This window comes from Oncorhynchus clarkii, chromosome 15, assembly GCF_045791955.1.
Source record: "Oncorhynchus clarkii lewisi isolate Uvic-CL-2024 chromosome 15, UVic_Ocla_1.0, whole genome shotgun sequence".
In the NCBI taxonomy this organism is placed as follows: Eukaryota; Metazoa; Chordata; class Actinopteri; order Salmoniformes; family Salmonidae; genus Oncorhynchus; species Oncorhynchus clarkii.
The window spans coordinates 18,745,411-18,761,521 of record NC_092161.1 but is presented as its reverse complement, the minus strand read 5'-3'; the positions used below and the strand labels follow the sequence as shown (position 1 = coordinate 18,761,521).

At 42.8% G+C, this 16,111-nt stretch overlaps 1 protein-coding gene across 1 annotated transcript in view; it reads right to left on the bottom strand.

The window, feature by feature from the left end:
- LOC139367007 (histone-lysine N-methyltransferase 2C-like) overlaps positions 1–16,111 on the bottom strand; it is a 221,964-nt gene that overhangs the window by 147,185 nt on the left and 58,668 nt on the right. The window contains exons 7-10 of the mRNA XM_071104854.1: positions 11,969–12,131; positions 10,547–10,718; positions 6,395–6,509; positions 1,766–1,956 (exon numbers count right to left, since the gene is read on the bottom strand). Coding sequence (XP_070960955.1) covers positions 1,766–1,956; positions 6,395–6,509; positions 10,547–10,718; positions 11,969–12,131 — 641 coding nt within the window. The remainder of the gene's footprint in view (positions 1–1,765; positions 1,957–6,394; positions 6,510–10,546; positions 10,719–11,968; positions 12,132–16,111) is intronic.

The following is a 16,111-nucleotide window of genomic DNA, read 5'->3' as shown; positions in this document are numbered from 1 at the left end:
GCAACTTGCTGGACCTTGGATAAACCAATCCAGTCGCCATAGTGGTCTTTACTTTCCCGACCCCTCATCACAAAGGCATCACTATGCCGCCAACTGCATGAGCTCTGGATTGCCGTAACGACCTTCCAGTGGTCACCGGGGGCAACAATCGCTCTGTTGTGGAAAAACCTTAGCTCTCGGCAGAGCTGCCAGATCCAGCTCAGTGATTGGTTAATAATAGTAGTTGGTATAGAGGCTCACGTAGCCAGTAAACTAACGATTAATTGTTTTAAGTGACCGGGATTGGCTGGAGCGCTGGGCCAGTTGGTGAACTGGAGATGACCTTTGGTATTGACCATTTGTAAGCTGTGAAACAAACTAAACTAACCTACTGGGCTACAACTCTGTAATGCTAAGTTTTCCGATCTGTAAAGCTTGTAAAACCAATTCAGTTATAATCCATCTGAGATATTAACTCTTTGGCGGTGTGACAGTCTCCAGCTGTAAACCACATTATAATCCAATTCATTATATGACGCCGACAGCGGGGTGTCAATCCACATCGTTAGTCAATAAATAGCTCAATCACACGTAACGAGACAGATGATACACTGAAAGAGGCCCCATGTGGCAGATACAGTACACACCACTGACTAGGGATGGGCATTTCAAATCATTTCACTATTCAAATAATATATCATGACATGTTTTCGGATATCCGGAGAGTCGAAATACATGTATATAAAAACTTAGGCTTAAACTTGGGAACTGGCATGCTGCCCAGCATGCGCGAATTGGGTGGGGCTTGCTTGCAACTCAATGGCCAACAATAACAACAAACATGAGAAACCCGTGTAGACTATGATATGTCTTTTTATGGGGGCGCACGTCATAATTACAGTTTAATTGAATTAAGAAATCCAAATGTCATGGTAGATCCTTGTGTGTAGCAATGTCAAAGATAATTACATTTAGACAAAGCCTTTTCATTGTTAATATAGGCCTATGATTTATTTTTCTTTGAAAATGAATACTCTTGCAAATATTTCAATATTAACATGTGCTCGGATATTCAAAAAACCGTGCCCATCCCTACCACAGACTGATACATATAAGCCTGGTCCCAGATTTGTGCTGTAGGAACCCCTCATGTCATAACATGACAATGACCACAGCTTCTAACAGATTTGAGAACAGGCTAAATATTTGGGAGCATACTAAATAAATATTGTAGCTCTACTGTGTATCAGCTCATTGTCTTGCACGGCATCCATCAGCAGTGTGGGGGACCATAACATAATCAACATTATAAACTGGGTGGTTCAAGCCCTGAATGCTGATTGGTTGACAGCCGTGGTAAATCAGACCATATACCACAGGTATTACGAAACATTTATTGTTATTGCTCTAATTACGTTAACCAGTTTAGAATAGCAATAAGGTACCTTGGGGGTTTGAGGTTTACGGCCAATATACCACTGCGAAGGACTGTAACTGTAACTCTGCGTTGCAAGTAAGAACAGCCCGTCGCAGTAGTGTATTGGCCATATACCACACCCCCTCGTGCCTTATTGCTTAAGTAACCACGGCTACAGAATGAGGCACGGCATCCATCAGCAGTGCGGGGGAGCATAACATGCAGTGCATTCAGGAAGTATTCAGACACCCGACTTTTTGAAAATTGGAATAACGCTGTAACCTAACAAAATGTGGAAGTCAAGGGGTCTGAATACTTTCCAAATTTACTGTAAATCGACAGTAACCACAGTGACAGATTGAGGCATACCTCTTGCATGTGTGGCAGGTGAGGAGGAGGTCCTTAGGGGCGTCCCCACGGCCCTGGTCCCTCACACACAGTGGGCATGGCAGGGCGAGGGCGGGCTCCTCTGGTTGCCCGTGGCAACCCTCACACAGTGTGATATTGTGGGCCCACTGGCCCGCCTGCCTGACCCCACACAAAGAACACACCCGACAGTTCTGGAGAGAGAGGGTAGGACAGAGACATGACACGTTAGTTACACTCTACATATGGCTTCATTGTATTACAGAACAATTCAATATTTAGATTTCCATGGTCAACAACCAAAAGTTTAGAGTGCCAAAACTACAACATGCGAAAATACATTTGAAAAAAACATTTAAACAACACCCAGAGGCTACAGAATGCTTAGCTACATGGCAGCAGATTGACCACACATACCATAGAAAGTAGTGTGTTTATTTCTGCCAACCTCCTTCAAACTTTTGCCAACTGACCTCACATTGTTATGAAGCATGAAACTGTTCTATTAGAGTGTTGGTTGAAAATGCCCAAACAGAGGATCAAACTGGTTGCCATTTATAATTTGTAATGTCAGTCATTAAAACTGATTAAAAAAAAACATATTTATGACAGCCATTTCAAACACGTGATCACTGTATTGGATTACGCAATGATAATAATGAACATACATTTCCCCAACTTCCTCTGCAATAAGCCTATGGACCAGCCAGCTGGAAATTACATTACACCTTCAAAAGTACCAGCGGAATTCCGAGATTTCAGGGGTGAGGAGGAACAAGCTCATTCTAAAGCTTCTCTGCACAACCCCCAAACCTACCACACACACACCCTTCCCTTCTAAAGTCCACTGGCCTATTAGTGACAAACCACCCCTATGGCTTGGCTCCAGTGGCCAGCTCATGTCCAACAGCGGGGGGGAGAGAATTGGTGAATACTATCGCTGTTGGTCAGGCCCTGCCTGTGGGCCAGGGGAAGAAAGGAAGGAGGTAGAGATAGTCACCCAATGTCTATTTTGGAGAAAATTAGTGCCTGACTGGGATTCTGGAGGAGATGGGGATAAGATGGGGGAGAGGAGTTGTGTGTGTGTGTGTGTGTGTGTGTGTGTGCTAGCAGGCCTCGGATAGCAAAATTTGTCTTGGCAGTACAGTGTGCTGTAACCATGAGACAGACAGGGATTAATAACAGACAGAGGCAGAGAAAAAGAGAGAGACGGAGAGACAGAGAGAGAAAGAGGTAGAGCTGATGGCCAGCTGATGATCAGAGGAATGGGATCAGAGAGGTATCTCTATTAGAGGTCGACCGATTAATCGGAATGGCCGATTAATTAGGGCCGATTTTAAGTTCATAACAATCGGAAATCGGTATTAAAAAAATAAATAATAATAATCCTTTATTTAACTTGGCATGTCAGTTAGGAACACATTCTTATTTTCAATGACGGCCTAGGAACGGTGGCAGAATAACTGCCTTGTTCAGGGGCAGAACGACAGATTTTCACCCTGTCAGCTCTGGGGATCCAATCTTGCAACCATACAGTTAACTAGTCCAACGCTCTAACCATTGCACTCCACGAGGAGCCTGCCTGTTACGCGAATGCAGTAGAAGCCAAGGTAAATTTCTAGCTAGCATTAAACTTATCTTATAAAAAACAATCAATCAATCATAATCACTAGTTATAACTACTAATCCAGTTTAATAACAGGCAATATTAACTAGGTGAAATTGTGTCATTTCAGGGTATATGCAACAGTTTGGGCTAACTGGCGCATTTCCAACTAATTTGCCAAAATGTTACGTAATTATGACATAACATTGAAGGTTGTGCAATGTAACAAGAATATTTAGACTTAGGGATGCCACCTGTTAGATAAAATACACAAACGGCTCCGTATTTCACTGAAATAATAAACGTTTTGTTTCTGAAATGATAGTTTCCGGATTCGACCATATTAATGAACAAAGGCTCATATTTCTGTGTGTTATTATGTTATAATTAAGTCTGATTTGATAGAGTAGTCTGACTGAGCAGCAGCAGGCCCGTAATCATTCAGAGCCAGCAGCTCTTCGCAAGCACAGCGCTGTTTATGACTTCAAGCCTATCAGCCTATTGGCTGGTGTAACCAATGCGAAATGGCTAGCTAGTTAGCTGGGTGTGCGCTAATACAGTTTCCAACGTCACGCACTTTTAGATTTGGAGTAGTTATTCCCCTTGCGCTGCAAGGGCCGCGGCTTTTGTGGCGCGATGGGTAACGCTGCTTCGAGTGTGGCTGTTGTCGATGTGTTCCTGGTTCAAGCCCAGGTAGGGGCGAGGAGAGGGACGGAAGTTATACGTTACACTGGCAATACTATAGTGCCTATAAGAACATCCAATAGTCAAAGGTATATGAAATACAAATGGTATAGAGAGAAATAGTCCTATAAATACTATATTAACTAAAACCTAAAACCTCTTACCTTGTAATATTGAAGTCTCATGTTAAAAAGAACCACCAACTTTCATATGTTCTCATGTCCTGAGCAAGGAACTTAAACGTTAGCTTTTTATACATGGCACATATTTCACATGGCACACATTTTTACATGGCACATATTGCATATTGGCACATATTACTTTCTTCTCCAACACCTTGTTTTTGCATTATTTAAACCAAATTGAACATGTTTCATTATTTACTTGAGGCTAAATTGATTTTACTGATGTATTATATTAAGTTAAAATAAGTGTTCATTCAGTATTGTTGTAATTGTCATTATTACAAAAAAATAAATAAAAATTGTCCGATTAATCGGTTTTGGCTTTTTTGGTCCTCCAATAATCGGGATCGGTGTTGAAAAATCATAATCGGTTGACCTCTAATCTCTATCCATCCTCTGCCATTCTCTTCATCCCTCCATTGTTTCACCCTTCCTTTCCACTCCCAGTCGATCCCTCCGTTTTGCAACACTCTTACTCATCCCTCCCTCTGTCCCCCAACCTTCACCCCTCAATTTATCCTCACCTCGTCATGTCACTCCTTCATCCCCTATCACCGTCTCTTCTCACCCCTGTGCGTATGGGTGCTGGCAGGGTGAAGGGGCGGATGTGAAATGGATTAGCTCAGATTACATCTCAATCTCCTACCTCCACAGACAGGGAGACTTGTAAATTCACCCCAGTGCGGATGTCAATGAGAATGGTGGGTTTCAATTGCCAGTATCTTATAAGGGTCCAAATGACCATGGATGTCTATGGACCTAAGGCAATGTCTTTACAGTGAAATGAGGCAGCATTCTTCCAATCAAATTTTAAAGGGAAAATCCACTCAATCTATATTTTTGTATTTTTTTTCATTAGCCCACTGCTAATACAGTCGCAAAATGTTTTGCATCATCATGATGTGGCCGGTGATACTTTGCTTCTTGAAAATCAAATAACTTGAAACCGTGACTGCTGACATGCAAAGCATTTTGGGACTGTGTCAACAGTGGACTAATAAAAATATATATAAATGCCAAGAGTGTGCAAAGCTGTCATCAAGGCAAAGGGTGGCTACTTTGAAGAATCTCAAATATATTTTGATTTGTTTAACATGTTATTTCATAGTTGTAATGTCTAGTAAAAATAAAGAAAAACCCTGGAATGAGTAGGTGTGTTCAAACTTTTGACTGGTACTGTATATATTTTTTTGACAATTGTGTAACTTGAATGGATTTTCCCTTTAAAATGGCGCAACATGATGAATCTCTGCTCCAATAAAATGTGGAGACAAAACAGCAGCATTGCGGGTCCTGGGAAGACATTTTAGACTTCTCCTCTTTGTACCACACAGTAACTAAGTAAAATGGGTGAATGAAAACAAACATTTTGGTTTGAAAGATAAAAGATTGAAACAAAGAAATCCTCACAAGTCCCGAGTCTTCCAGAATGCAATAAGAAATACTGTTCCCCTTTACAGTACGGTAAAAAGGTTGGGGGCCATCTCAGCTTATGGCACTCTACTCTTATGTATCTACAGTTTTTTCCTCCCTCCATTTTAGCAACCACACTAAGCCCAGAATCTCCCTTTTATGACTTAATACAGAGCTCAATAGCAGAGATGAAAGCTTGGGTGCTTGTGTGCCCCCACTGCAACCCACAGCAAAGCCGGGGGAAACAAACTTTACTGCCCATGTTTGAGGTTTGTATCTCCCCCCACCTCCTGCAGCACAAAAAGCCACTACAAAAAGGCACTAAAAGCCCCAAAAGCTATTTTCAACTGCTGGATAAAAACAGCTGGGAGACTCTTAGGGGACAGTGGAGGGATGAAGAGAGACGGAAAAAGAGAGAGAGAGGGAGGGAGGTGCAAGAATGAGAGGAATGGGGGTACGGTAAAACAGACGGAAGAGTCTTAGGAGGCAATTGAGAGACGGAGAGAGAGGGGGAAAATAACAAGAGTGAGAGACAGAGGGAGGAACAGAAAAGAGAGAGAGGCCGGGGGAAGGGTGAAACGGTGCAGGGAGACTTGCTTCAAAAAGACAAGAGCTTCACGCACGTTCCTTCAGAGCATTTCCCCCGTGGGGTAAAATGACAGCACTTTATACCTCATGCATACTCTCCTGTCTCGGCCCGACGGTATTCCCTGTGTTGTATAAAGTGTTTGGAGTGTTTCTTACCTTGCACCGCCAGCCGTTGGTGGGGATGGATTTCATGGTAGGCTGGAGACAAAAGGTGTGATAGCCTTTATCGCACATGTCACAGACCAGCATCTTGCTGTCCTCCCCCGGGTTCCTGCAACACACACACACAAGGGAGAAATATTACACACACACAATAATATACGACACACACAAAATTACACACCCAATGTAACACACACATAACCTAGACTAGAGAGAAAAACGGCATGGGAGTACTGTAGTATGGACAGCACTAGGGTTTATGTTTCCCAACCGCAAAGACAGACACCCTAACCATTTTCAACTGTCACTTTGGTTTTGATCTGTGTGGTTCCGGAGAGGGATCATTGAGTCTGGTCCTCCAGGGTCTCAGTGTCTATAGGTTCTTTATCTCTGACTGATTCAGAGTTTAGGAATAAGACCAACTACATTCATTTATCAATAAAGTACAAGGAATAAAAGAAAGCCAGCCAGACAGTTGAGAACTCAAATTTGGTTTGTCAGTGGGGGGTAAAAAAAACCCTCACTGATTATGTTCAATGTAATACATTTTATAACACACAAATTATCTCACACACCACGTTGTGAACATGACGTCTTTTTCCATTACCTGGGACACATAAGTTGTTACAGGAACAAGAAAAGAACACATTTCCTTCATAGAATCCAATTCCCTGAACGTCAAGATTCTAAATTAGTCGAGCCAATCAAACGCACCATTAAACGGCACCCGCCATCGAGAACCGTTCCTCCGTGGCAGATTTTGGATGCATGAATGTTGTTCAAAGAATAAATCAAGAGACCTAAATGTAAGATTTATGTGTGTGTGTGTGTGTGGTTATGGTATTAGTGAAGAGGCTAGAGACCAGAAATCTATCAAATCCCAGTAGCCTGTATTTCAGATGACAAGAATCAAGCCTGAATGAGAACGTCATCTGATATTTACAGCTGTGCAGTGGAGTCACGCACACACACACACACACACACACACACACACACGTCCCTATATCACTCTGAGTACTGCTGCTGCCTAACCAACACCCCCCTGGCCCCCATCCCTCTCCCCCCACCAATTCCCCAGCTCCCCATCTGTTATTAAAACGGCACTATATTTTCACTAAGCTTTTCCAACTCTCTCCCTTGTAAGCTTATCTCAGCTCAACACCATGGTGCAGGCTTTACAGTAGGCCTCTTATCCCTACATACAGGTTTTACAGTAGGCCTCTTATCCCTACATACAGGCTTTACAGTAGGCCTCTTATCCCTACATATAGGCTTTACAGTAGGCCTCTTATCCCTACATACAGGCTTTACAGTAGGCCTCTTATCTCTACATACAGGCTTTACAGTAGGCCTCTTATCCCAGTAGTACATATAGGCAGCAGGCATTCAATGCCCACAATCTCAAATGCGATCTCCCTCAAAAATGTTATATTTAAACTTTATTTAACTAGGCAAGTCAGTTAAGAACAAATTCTTATTTACAATGACGGCCTACCCCGGCCAAACCCGGACGATGCTGGACCAATTGTGCACTGCCCTATGGGACTCCCAATCACGGCCGGTTGTCATGCAGCCTGGAACCGAACCAGGGTCTGTAGTGACGCCTCTAGCACTGAGATGCAGTGCCTTAGACCGCTGCGCCACTCGGGAGCTCAACATAAAAGGCTTCCGTTACATTCTGCCCATGATTGGAGTGCACTCTCTATTGCACTCCACACTAACCTTTCCCACCTGGACAAAAGGAACACCTATGTGAGAATGCTATTCATTGACCTCATCTCAGCGTGCAACAACATAGTGCCCTCAAAGCTCATCAATAAGCTAAGGACCCTGGGACAAAACACCTCCCACCGCAACTGGATCCTGGACTTCCTGAAGGGCCCCCGGCCCCCCCCCCCAGGTGGTAAGGGTAGGTAACAACACATCCGCCACAATCATCAACACAGGTGCCCCTCGGGGGTGCGTGCTCAGTCCCCTCCTGTACTCCCTGTTCACTCATGACTGCATGGCCAGGCACAACTCCAACACCATCATTAAGTTTGCCGATGAGTAGTAGGTATGATCACCGACAACAACAAGACAGCCTATAGGGAGGAGGTCAGAGACCTGGCCATGTGGTGCCAGGACAGCAACCTCTCCCTCAACGTGATCAAGACAAAAGGAGATGATTGTGGACAGGAAAAAGAGGACGAAGCACGCCCCCATTCTCATCAACGGGGCTGCAGTGGAGCAGATTGAGAGCTTCAAGTTCCTTGGTATAAGCACAGCAAGACAGTCATGAAGAGGGCACAACAAAATCTATTCCCACTCAGAAAACTGAAAAGATTTGTCATGGGTCCTCAGATCCTCAAAAGGTTCTACAGCTGCCTGGTATGGCAACTGCTTGGCCTCCGACCGCAAGGCACAACAGAGGGTAGTGCGTACGGCTCAGTACATCACTGGGGCCAAGCTTCCTGCTATCCAGGACCTCTATACCAGGCGGTGTCAGAGGAAGGCCCTAAAAATTGTCAAAGACTCCAGCCACCCTAGTCATAGACTGTCTCTCTGTTACCGCACGGCAAGCGGTACCAGAGAGCCAAGTCTTGGTCCAAGAGGCTTCTAAACAGCTTCTACCCCCAAGCCATAAGACTCCTGAACATCTAATCAAATGGCCACCCAGACCATTTGCATCCACCCCTTCCTCTTTACCACCGCTGCTACTCTCTGTTGTTATCATCTATGCATAGTCACTTCAATAACTCTACCTACATGTACATATTACCTCAACAACCAGTGTCCCTGCACATTGATTGTACCAGTAGCCTCACAGTATCGAGTCTCGCTATTGTTATTTTACTGCTGCTTTTTAATTACTTGTTACATTTATTTATTGTTCTTATTCGTATTTTTTATTTTATTTTACATTGCATTGTTGGTTAGGGGCTCATAATTAAGCATTTCCCTGTTGTATTCGGCACATATGACTAATAAAATGTGATTTGATTGACAGCCCACGACAAGCCAATGCAACAGAAATAAACCTGCATGTCCCACACGGGATTCCATCTCAAATCAACAACACTTCACTCCCCAGAGGCTAGCGTGCTAATCATTACGCTACCAAAAACATGGTCTTAGTAGGGGAGCTCACTTCCATGAAATGAACACGTTCAGAGTTAAGCAAACTCTTCAAAAATCTTAAAAAGCTGTCCTTAAAAAGAGACACACCAGTAGTTCATGCTCTTTTGGTTTCCAATTACTTCATTTGCTGGCTTCAACTCTCCACTCCTGGAGCACTTTGACTCATCATCTCTCAGATTTAGTCATCCCAGTCTTTCATCTATTCTTTACTATACTCCCCCAAAATGTGACTCCTCACAAGCATATACCACCACACACACACAGAGCCTCCCCAACCACACACACTACAGAGACCACACACACACGCACATAGCCCTACAACACACCCACTCACCCACCACAACACGCACACACACACCCCCTTTCACAAAGAAAAACACTTTACATTAAAGCAGACTACCCTGCGAAGGAATTTACTTTGCTTGGCTGGTTGTATGTGTAGGGAGCTTGGGGCTGATCAAACACAGTATGCACACAAATCTCACCAGCTCTCTTATCTTTTCTTTTAATGCTCCCATGCTCCTGCAAAATACGCTTGTTATTAATTCCACATGCAAAAAAATAAGACTCTTTCCCCTTTTATCTTCCTATAGACCCTTCAGAAAACAGAAAACTCCAACCAGATCGAAACGGACTCCTCAACACCATCTCCCAAATGGCTCAATTATCTTTTTTCGGTTTCTTTGAAGAACAAAAAAAACAGTGGGCTGTCTATATTCAGCTGGGTGCAGGACCAGACATGTTTTCCTATTAGTTCATAGCTATCCCTGATAGAAATCACATAAGTCAGTGGAGTTTTTCCACTCGGGATGAGGATGAATGGTGAGTGGACTATGGCTCAGGGGAGTGACAGAGTTAGGAATGGGGTCCATTTTGTGTCAACTCAGTCATCTTAGGTAATTGTCTAAATAACTTTGCCATTGTCAGTCAACTACGTGACAACACCACATGATGGCTACTAGCGCAATGGTTAATAGAGCACACAGCTAACTAGCACAAATGGCTACTAGGGCACACAGCCATTACCTGCAGGTCAGACAGACTTTGCACTCGGGGCACTGCCACCCGGCCCTCTTCAGGGGGGTGACACTCACGTCCAGACACGCCCCGTGGTAGTGCTGCCCACACGAGCTGCAGAAGAGCAGGTCCTGCAGGTCGCCAGCACTGCCACACAACAAGCACTTCACCTCCTCTTTAACTGTAGGTAAGGAGGAAAATCATATTAACCCAATGAGTCCCACGGTAACCCCTTTTAAACATTGTGTGTTTGAGTTACAGACTTCTGGGTTGTACCATTGGATTTGTCCATTTCTTCTGCATCCGTCTGTGTGATTAACCTGGGTTGAGCTAGAGGTGTTTGTGAGACAAGGGCAGATCCCGAAGGGGCCCTGGTCTTTTTACAAAGATGTCTGTAGAGTCTGAATGATTTGAGTTACAAACTAACTATTAAAAGCTACTCTCACGAACACACACGTTACATGTTTTACTCTATGACACTCACAGGCTGCACGAGTCGGTCGAAGGTAAGGGATTCTTCTACATAGAAGATCATAGGAAATCCTAGGACGTAGTGTTTATAATACTGTAATAAGATCACAGTTTCTGTCACAAACGCCAAACTCTGCACAGTTGTTAGTGACTAGTTGGATATTCATTTCCCAGTGAGTAAAAGAAATCTGCACTTACAGCATTCAAATTACATTTACTTTTATCAGGTTTTTGCTTTGGCGGACAGTTATTTATTTATTGACATTTGTCAATAACACTCATGAATACAACTGTTTATGTCAAATTGTGTTCTACCTGTAGCCCTGGTTTTCCTGAAAGGAAAATGGTAAAACACTTCATTGTGGGGCTGAATAAAAGGGCTGGACATGCAGATAAATAACTTGTCATTTTTGCTGGGATCTCGGGACTCAGAGTTTAAGGGACAGTTCATGGAGGGGACTTAATATTAAAGGGACAGTTCAGGGAGGGACTATATTTAAAGGGACAACATACTCCAAAAGGAACATTTCACTGAACACATGGACTGGGACGTAACTTTATGGACCATTACGTTAACTTAAATGGTGCACATTTTTTCAAGAATCATCATGTGTAAAGACATTTTATTCAATGAGAAAGTAACATCACTATGAATTTCACATACTAGCCATAACATAAAAAAGGGTACTTTTTGGCAAGACAGAGTGAATTTCATGAAACCTGTGTGACACTGACTCTGCAGCATGTCATGGCTGCTTGTGACCAAGGGAAATATCAGATGTGAAATCAGTTAGAATTGGTTCTTCAGTAAGAATCAGAATAAATAAGAGTTGGCATATATATTATGCCACTTATTGTAAGCCTTGTGTTGTGTCTAGTGTTGGCCTTTTGTCTACTAGACATCTATGGTGAAATCTAGTTATCCTCATTCTCCCAGTGGGACAAAGGGTCTATACTCACATCTTTGTGAGGCCAGCTGGAGGTGGTCTGGGCATAGGAGAGTGTGTCGGCGCAGGTCCTGGAAAGTTCCAGCGGCGGCGGCGCAGGGGAAATGGTAGGAGCGGCAGCAGCCATCCTCACAGCACTTGATAGATGCTCCAAGGCGCTTACAGTATGCACAGCACTGCAAAACACAGACAGAGTCCGAGAGAGAGAGGGCGAGCAAGCGAGAATGAGAATTAAGAAAGCTAGTTCCAATTCATAGATGTTCCTGGTTTTCACTCAATATTACCCAACGGGGGGGGGGGGGGGGTTATTTTATTTGAAACTTTCTGAACATTGCAGATAGAACAGAGCCTGACACAATTCCCTGTCAACCTGACAGAATCATATCTGTTCCAAAGAATACATTTCTATCTAAACATCCTGCAGTTGCATCCTCCTGAACAGACCCTCAGTTTAGCTGTTCAGTTTTAGTCAGACACTGTCATTGGAGGCCCTATGCTTGATCTACACTTGCTACATGGAATGCTTCTAAATAAGCACAGATTTCAGTTTTGGCACTTACTAAAAGTGTTTTAAACATCAATTCACACGTGCTAACAACAATTGTCAAGTTATTGACACATTTCAGCTCTAACTCCTCCCAGTCTAAAAAGAAATGTTGCTTTTCCACATAAAATCTCATTAGTTTTCATCATGCCTTGCCATTGAAATTAAGAAACAAAATGCATATTGGATTCAAAACACAGGTTGAAGTTGAAGCCGACCTCGGTAATGGTAGAGAAGTGCTATTATGATTTTTAAAAAGACTGCTTAAATGAAGTGCTCTGGTACAAGGCGAGCGAACCTGACAGTAGCACCTGAATATAGACTGACATTTAAACCGCGGCCCGAGAATGAGAGCTCGTCTTTGAATAATGAAAGCCGTCAGGAGCAGAGAAAGAATGGGGCCTTGAAGTCAAAATGACTCAAGTCAGCACTTTTATGTTGCTCTCGCTCCCTTTCCCTCCCTCGTTCTAAAAACACTTGGCCGGAGGGGGCCAACATGCAACAACCAGCAAACACATTTTTACACAGAGCGTTGGGCAATTACCGCCCGTGCACCAGCGACTTCCTTGAGGCATTGTAAATAAGAAGTTATTCTTAACTGACTTGACTAGTTAAATAAAGGTTTAAAGAAAAAAAAAAAAAGAATGGGAAGGATATTCTGTGGGATGTCGTCGCAGACAGGACCAAGTCCGGCGTGGGACATCCCAGACAAGAACGTATTACCATAGAAATAGAATGAATATAACAGACATTCCCATTCAAGTCAATGTTCCATAATTCTATTTCTATGCTCATTACACCCATCAACTCTTCAGAGACTACATAGGGAGTAATGAAAATAAAGTAACCCCTTCAAAATAATGTCACCCCTTCTCTTCAAACCATAATCTTTCGTTGCTTTGTTGAAAATAATCATTAAACACGACTGCTGTAATCGCATTACAGTGTGGTTCAGGGTTCTCTTTCCTAATCCACACCAAGCAGAAATATAAATATTTCATAAAAAAGGGAGAGTTTCCATCTCGCCATACTGATTGTTTGAGCACACTTTTCTCCCAACAACCCCCGAAAGAGGCCTCGTTGAGGCAGAACGATAGTGGCCAACCCAACCAAACTCTCCCTTCTATACAAAGAGCCAAAATGGCTACCGTCCAAATGGAGCAAACCTGAGAGGAATTGCAACGGATAGATATCTGGTCCAGTACCACTGAGAATGGAACAAGGCCTTATGGGAACTGGACCAGACTGGTATCACATAGCAGTTTTCACACCATTGTGCCAACCCAAACCATACTGGTTTGGAAATGTTATTTCACATTATCCTTTTGGATAGTCAACTCAGTAGTGTGAAAAGGGTAATAGCCCCAACCTTTCAAACACAGAGCGTAGAAGAACTGTGAGTTAAACTTAGAAACCTGTCGATTTAACATTTAAATATCTAGCAAAATTATGAAATATCCCATTGCCTATAAAAATGCTGTAGAAGAATGCAACACACACTGCTACACATAGTTTAGCAAGAAGAACCTGGCCTGTGTTGCTTCGTCTTACCAATGAGTCAGTCAGACATGAAGTGGACCAGTCTGGTCCACTTCAACAGCAGATAAGGTGATAGCACCTTAAATGCAGGGCTACGGTGTAAGGGGCTGAAGTGTATCCTGATGTCCTAATGCCTGGGGGTTTCATGGCTCGCTGCCAAACGTTGTCACCTCACACTTGAAGGGCAGAATACCACTGGTGGGAGAGCTCTGACTGGGCAACCAACAGCCTCTGCCGAAAAACTATGCTGTTTCTATCACACACATACAGTAGATAGGCCTACACAATGTGTAGATACACATAATCCTCCATAGGATAGACCTACATACGATACTCATACAAAGATACTAGTGTATGGGCTGCCTCTGTCACACACACATACACAGGCTAACACATTTGTATTAATTTAACCTTTATTTAACTAGTCAAGTCAGTTAAGAACAAATTCTTATTTGAAATGACGGCCTACCCCGGCCCAACCCTAACGATAATGGGCCAACTGTGCGCCTCCCTACGGGACTCCCAATCACGGCAGGTTGTGATACAGCCTGGAATCAAACCAGGGTCTATATAGACGCCTTTAGCACTAAGATGCAGTGCTTTAGACCGATGTGCCACTAGGGAGCCACATACAGTGCCTTCAGAAAGTATTCACACCCCTTGATTTTTTCCACATTTTGTTGTGTTAGTCTGAATTCTTTTTTTTTGTCACTGGCCTACGCACAAATCATGTCAAAATAGATTTTTATTTTTATGTTATTTTATTTTTTTACAGAATATTTAAAAAAAAAGCCAAAACATGCAGTCTGAACTAAAGGAAAACTGCAAAAAATGTGGCAAAACAATTCACTTTTTGTCCTGAATACAAGGTGTTGTGTTGTTTGGGACAAATCCAGTACATTACTGAGTACCACTCTCCATATGTTCAAGCATAGTGGTGGCTGCATCATGTTATGGGTATGCTTGTAATCGTTGAGGTCTGGGGTTGTTTTCAGGGGAAAAAAATACCCGGAATGGAGCGAAGCACAGGCAAAATCCAAGAGGAAAACCTTGTTCAGTCTGCTTTCCACCAGACACTGGGGAGATAAATTCAACTTTTAGCAAGACAATAACCTAAAACACAAGGTAAAATCTACAATGTTATACTTGAAAATGTATAGCAAGACCTGAAAATGGTTGTCTAGCAATGATCAACAACCAATTTGACAGGTATATTATTATTTTTTTTTAAGAATGAATGGGCAAATAGAAAACTTAGAAACCCAGAAATACTCAGATGTAATCGCTGCCAAAGGTGCTTCTACAAAGTATTGACTCAAGGGTGTGAATACTATATTTCATTTTCAATAAATGTTCAATGATTTCTAAAAACATGTTTTCAATTCGTCATTATGGGGTATTGTATATAGATGAGTGAGAAAAAAAGTATATATTTAATCCATTTTGAAATGAGGCTGTAACAACAAAATATGTAATAAGTCAAGGGCTGGGAATACTTTCTGAAGGCGCTGTACACACAGACTCACTAATATACACAGGAGTGAGAGCTAAATTAGACCTTTTTAGCCGATTTAGGATGCAAATGCAATCAGACGAACCTGATATGGAGGTGATGATAGCTTGTGTGTGTGGGTAGCTGTGTGTGTGAATGTGTATGACTTTCAGAGCTGGGTAAGTTGTATGCCAGGCTGTCGGTGCATCCGAGTGTACATGTGCGAATAAAAGTGTGTGGTGTGTCACAGTGTGTGTTAACCTTCAGAGTTGCAGTCTCCTGAGCACCGTGACCTTTTCTGCTTTACACCCCAATGAGCCTCACTGTAGTGCCAGGGACAACCTTTAACAGGGCCCCATATAGAGCTCTCTCACACACACACACACACACAAAACTGCCCTCAGACAACCAACCAACAATAGGTTTTTCAAATACACACACACCCTCTATCTCTCCGGCTGGGCGAAATGGCCAAAATATCAGAATATTTGGTGTTATTTTATGTTTTTTTAATAATAAGAATTCTAACCCTGCTTTATGAGTAGTTAATGAACCTAGGGCGGCAACACAAATAAGTGATT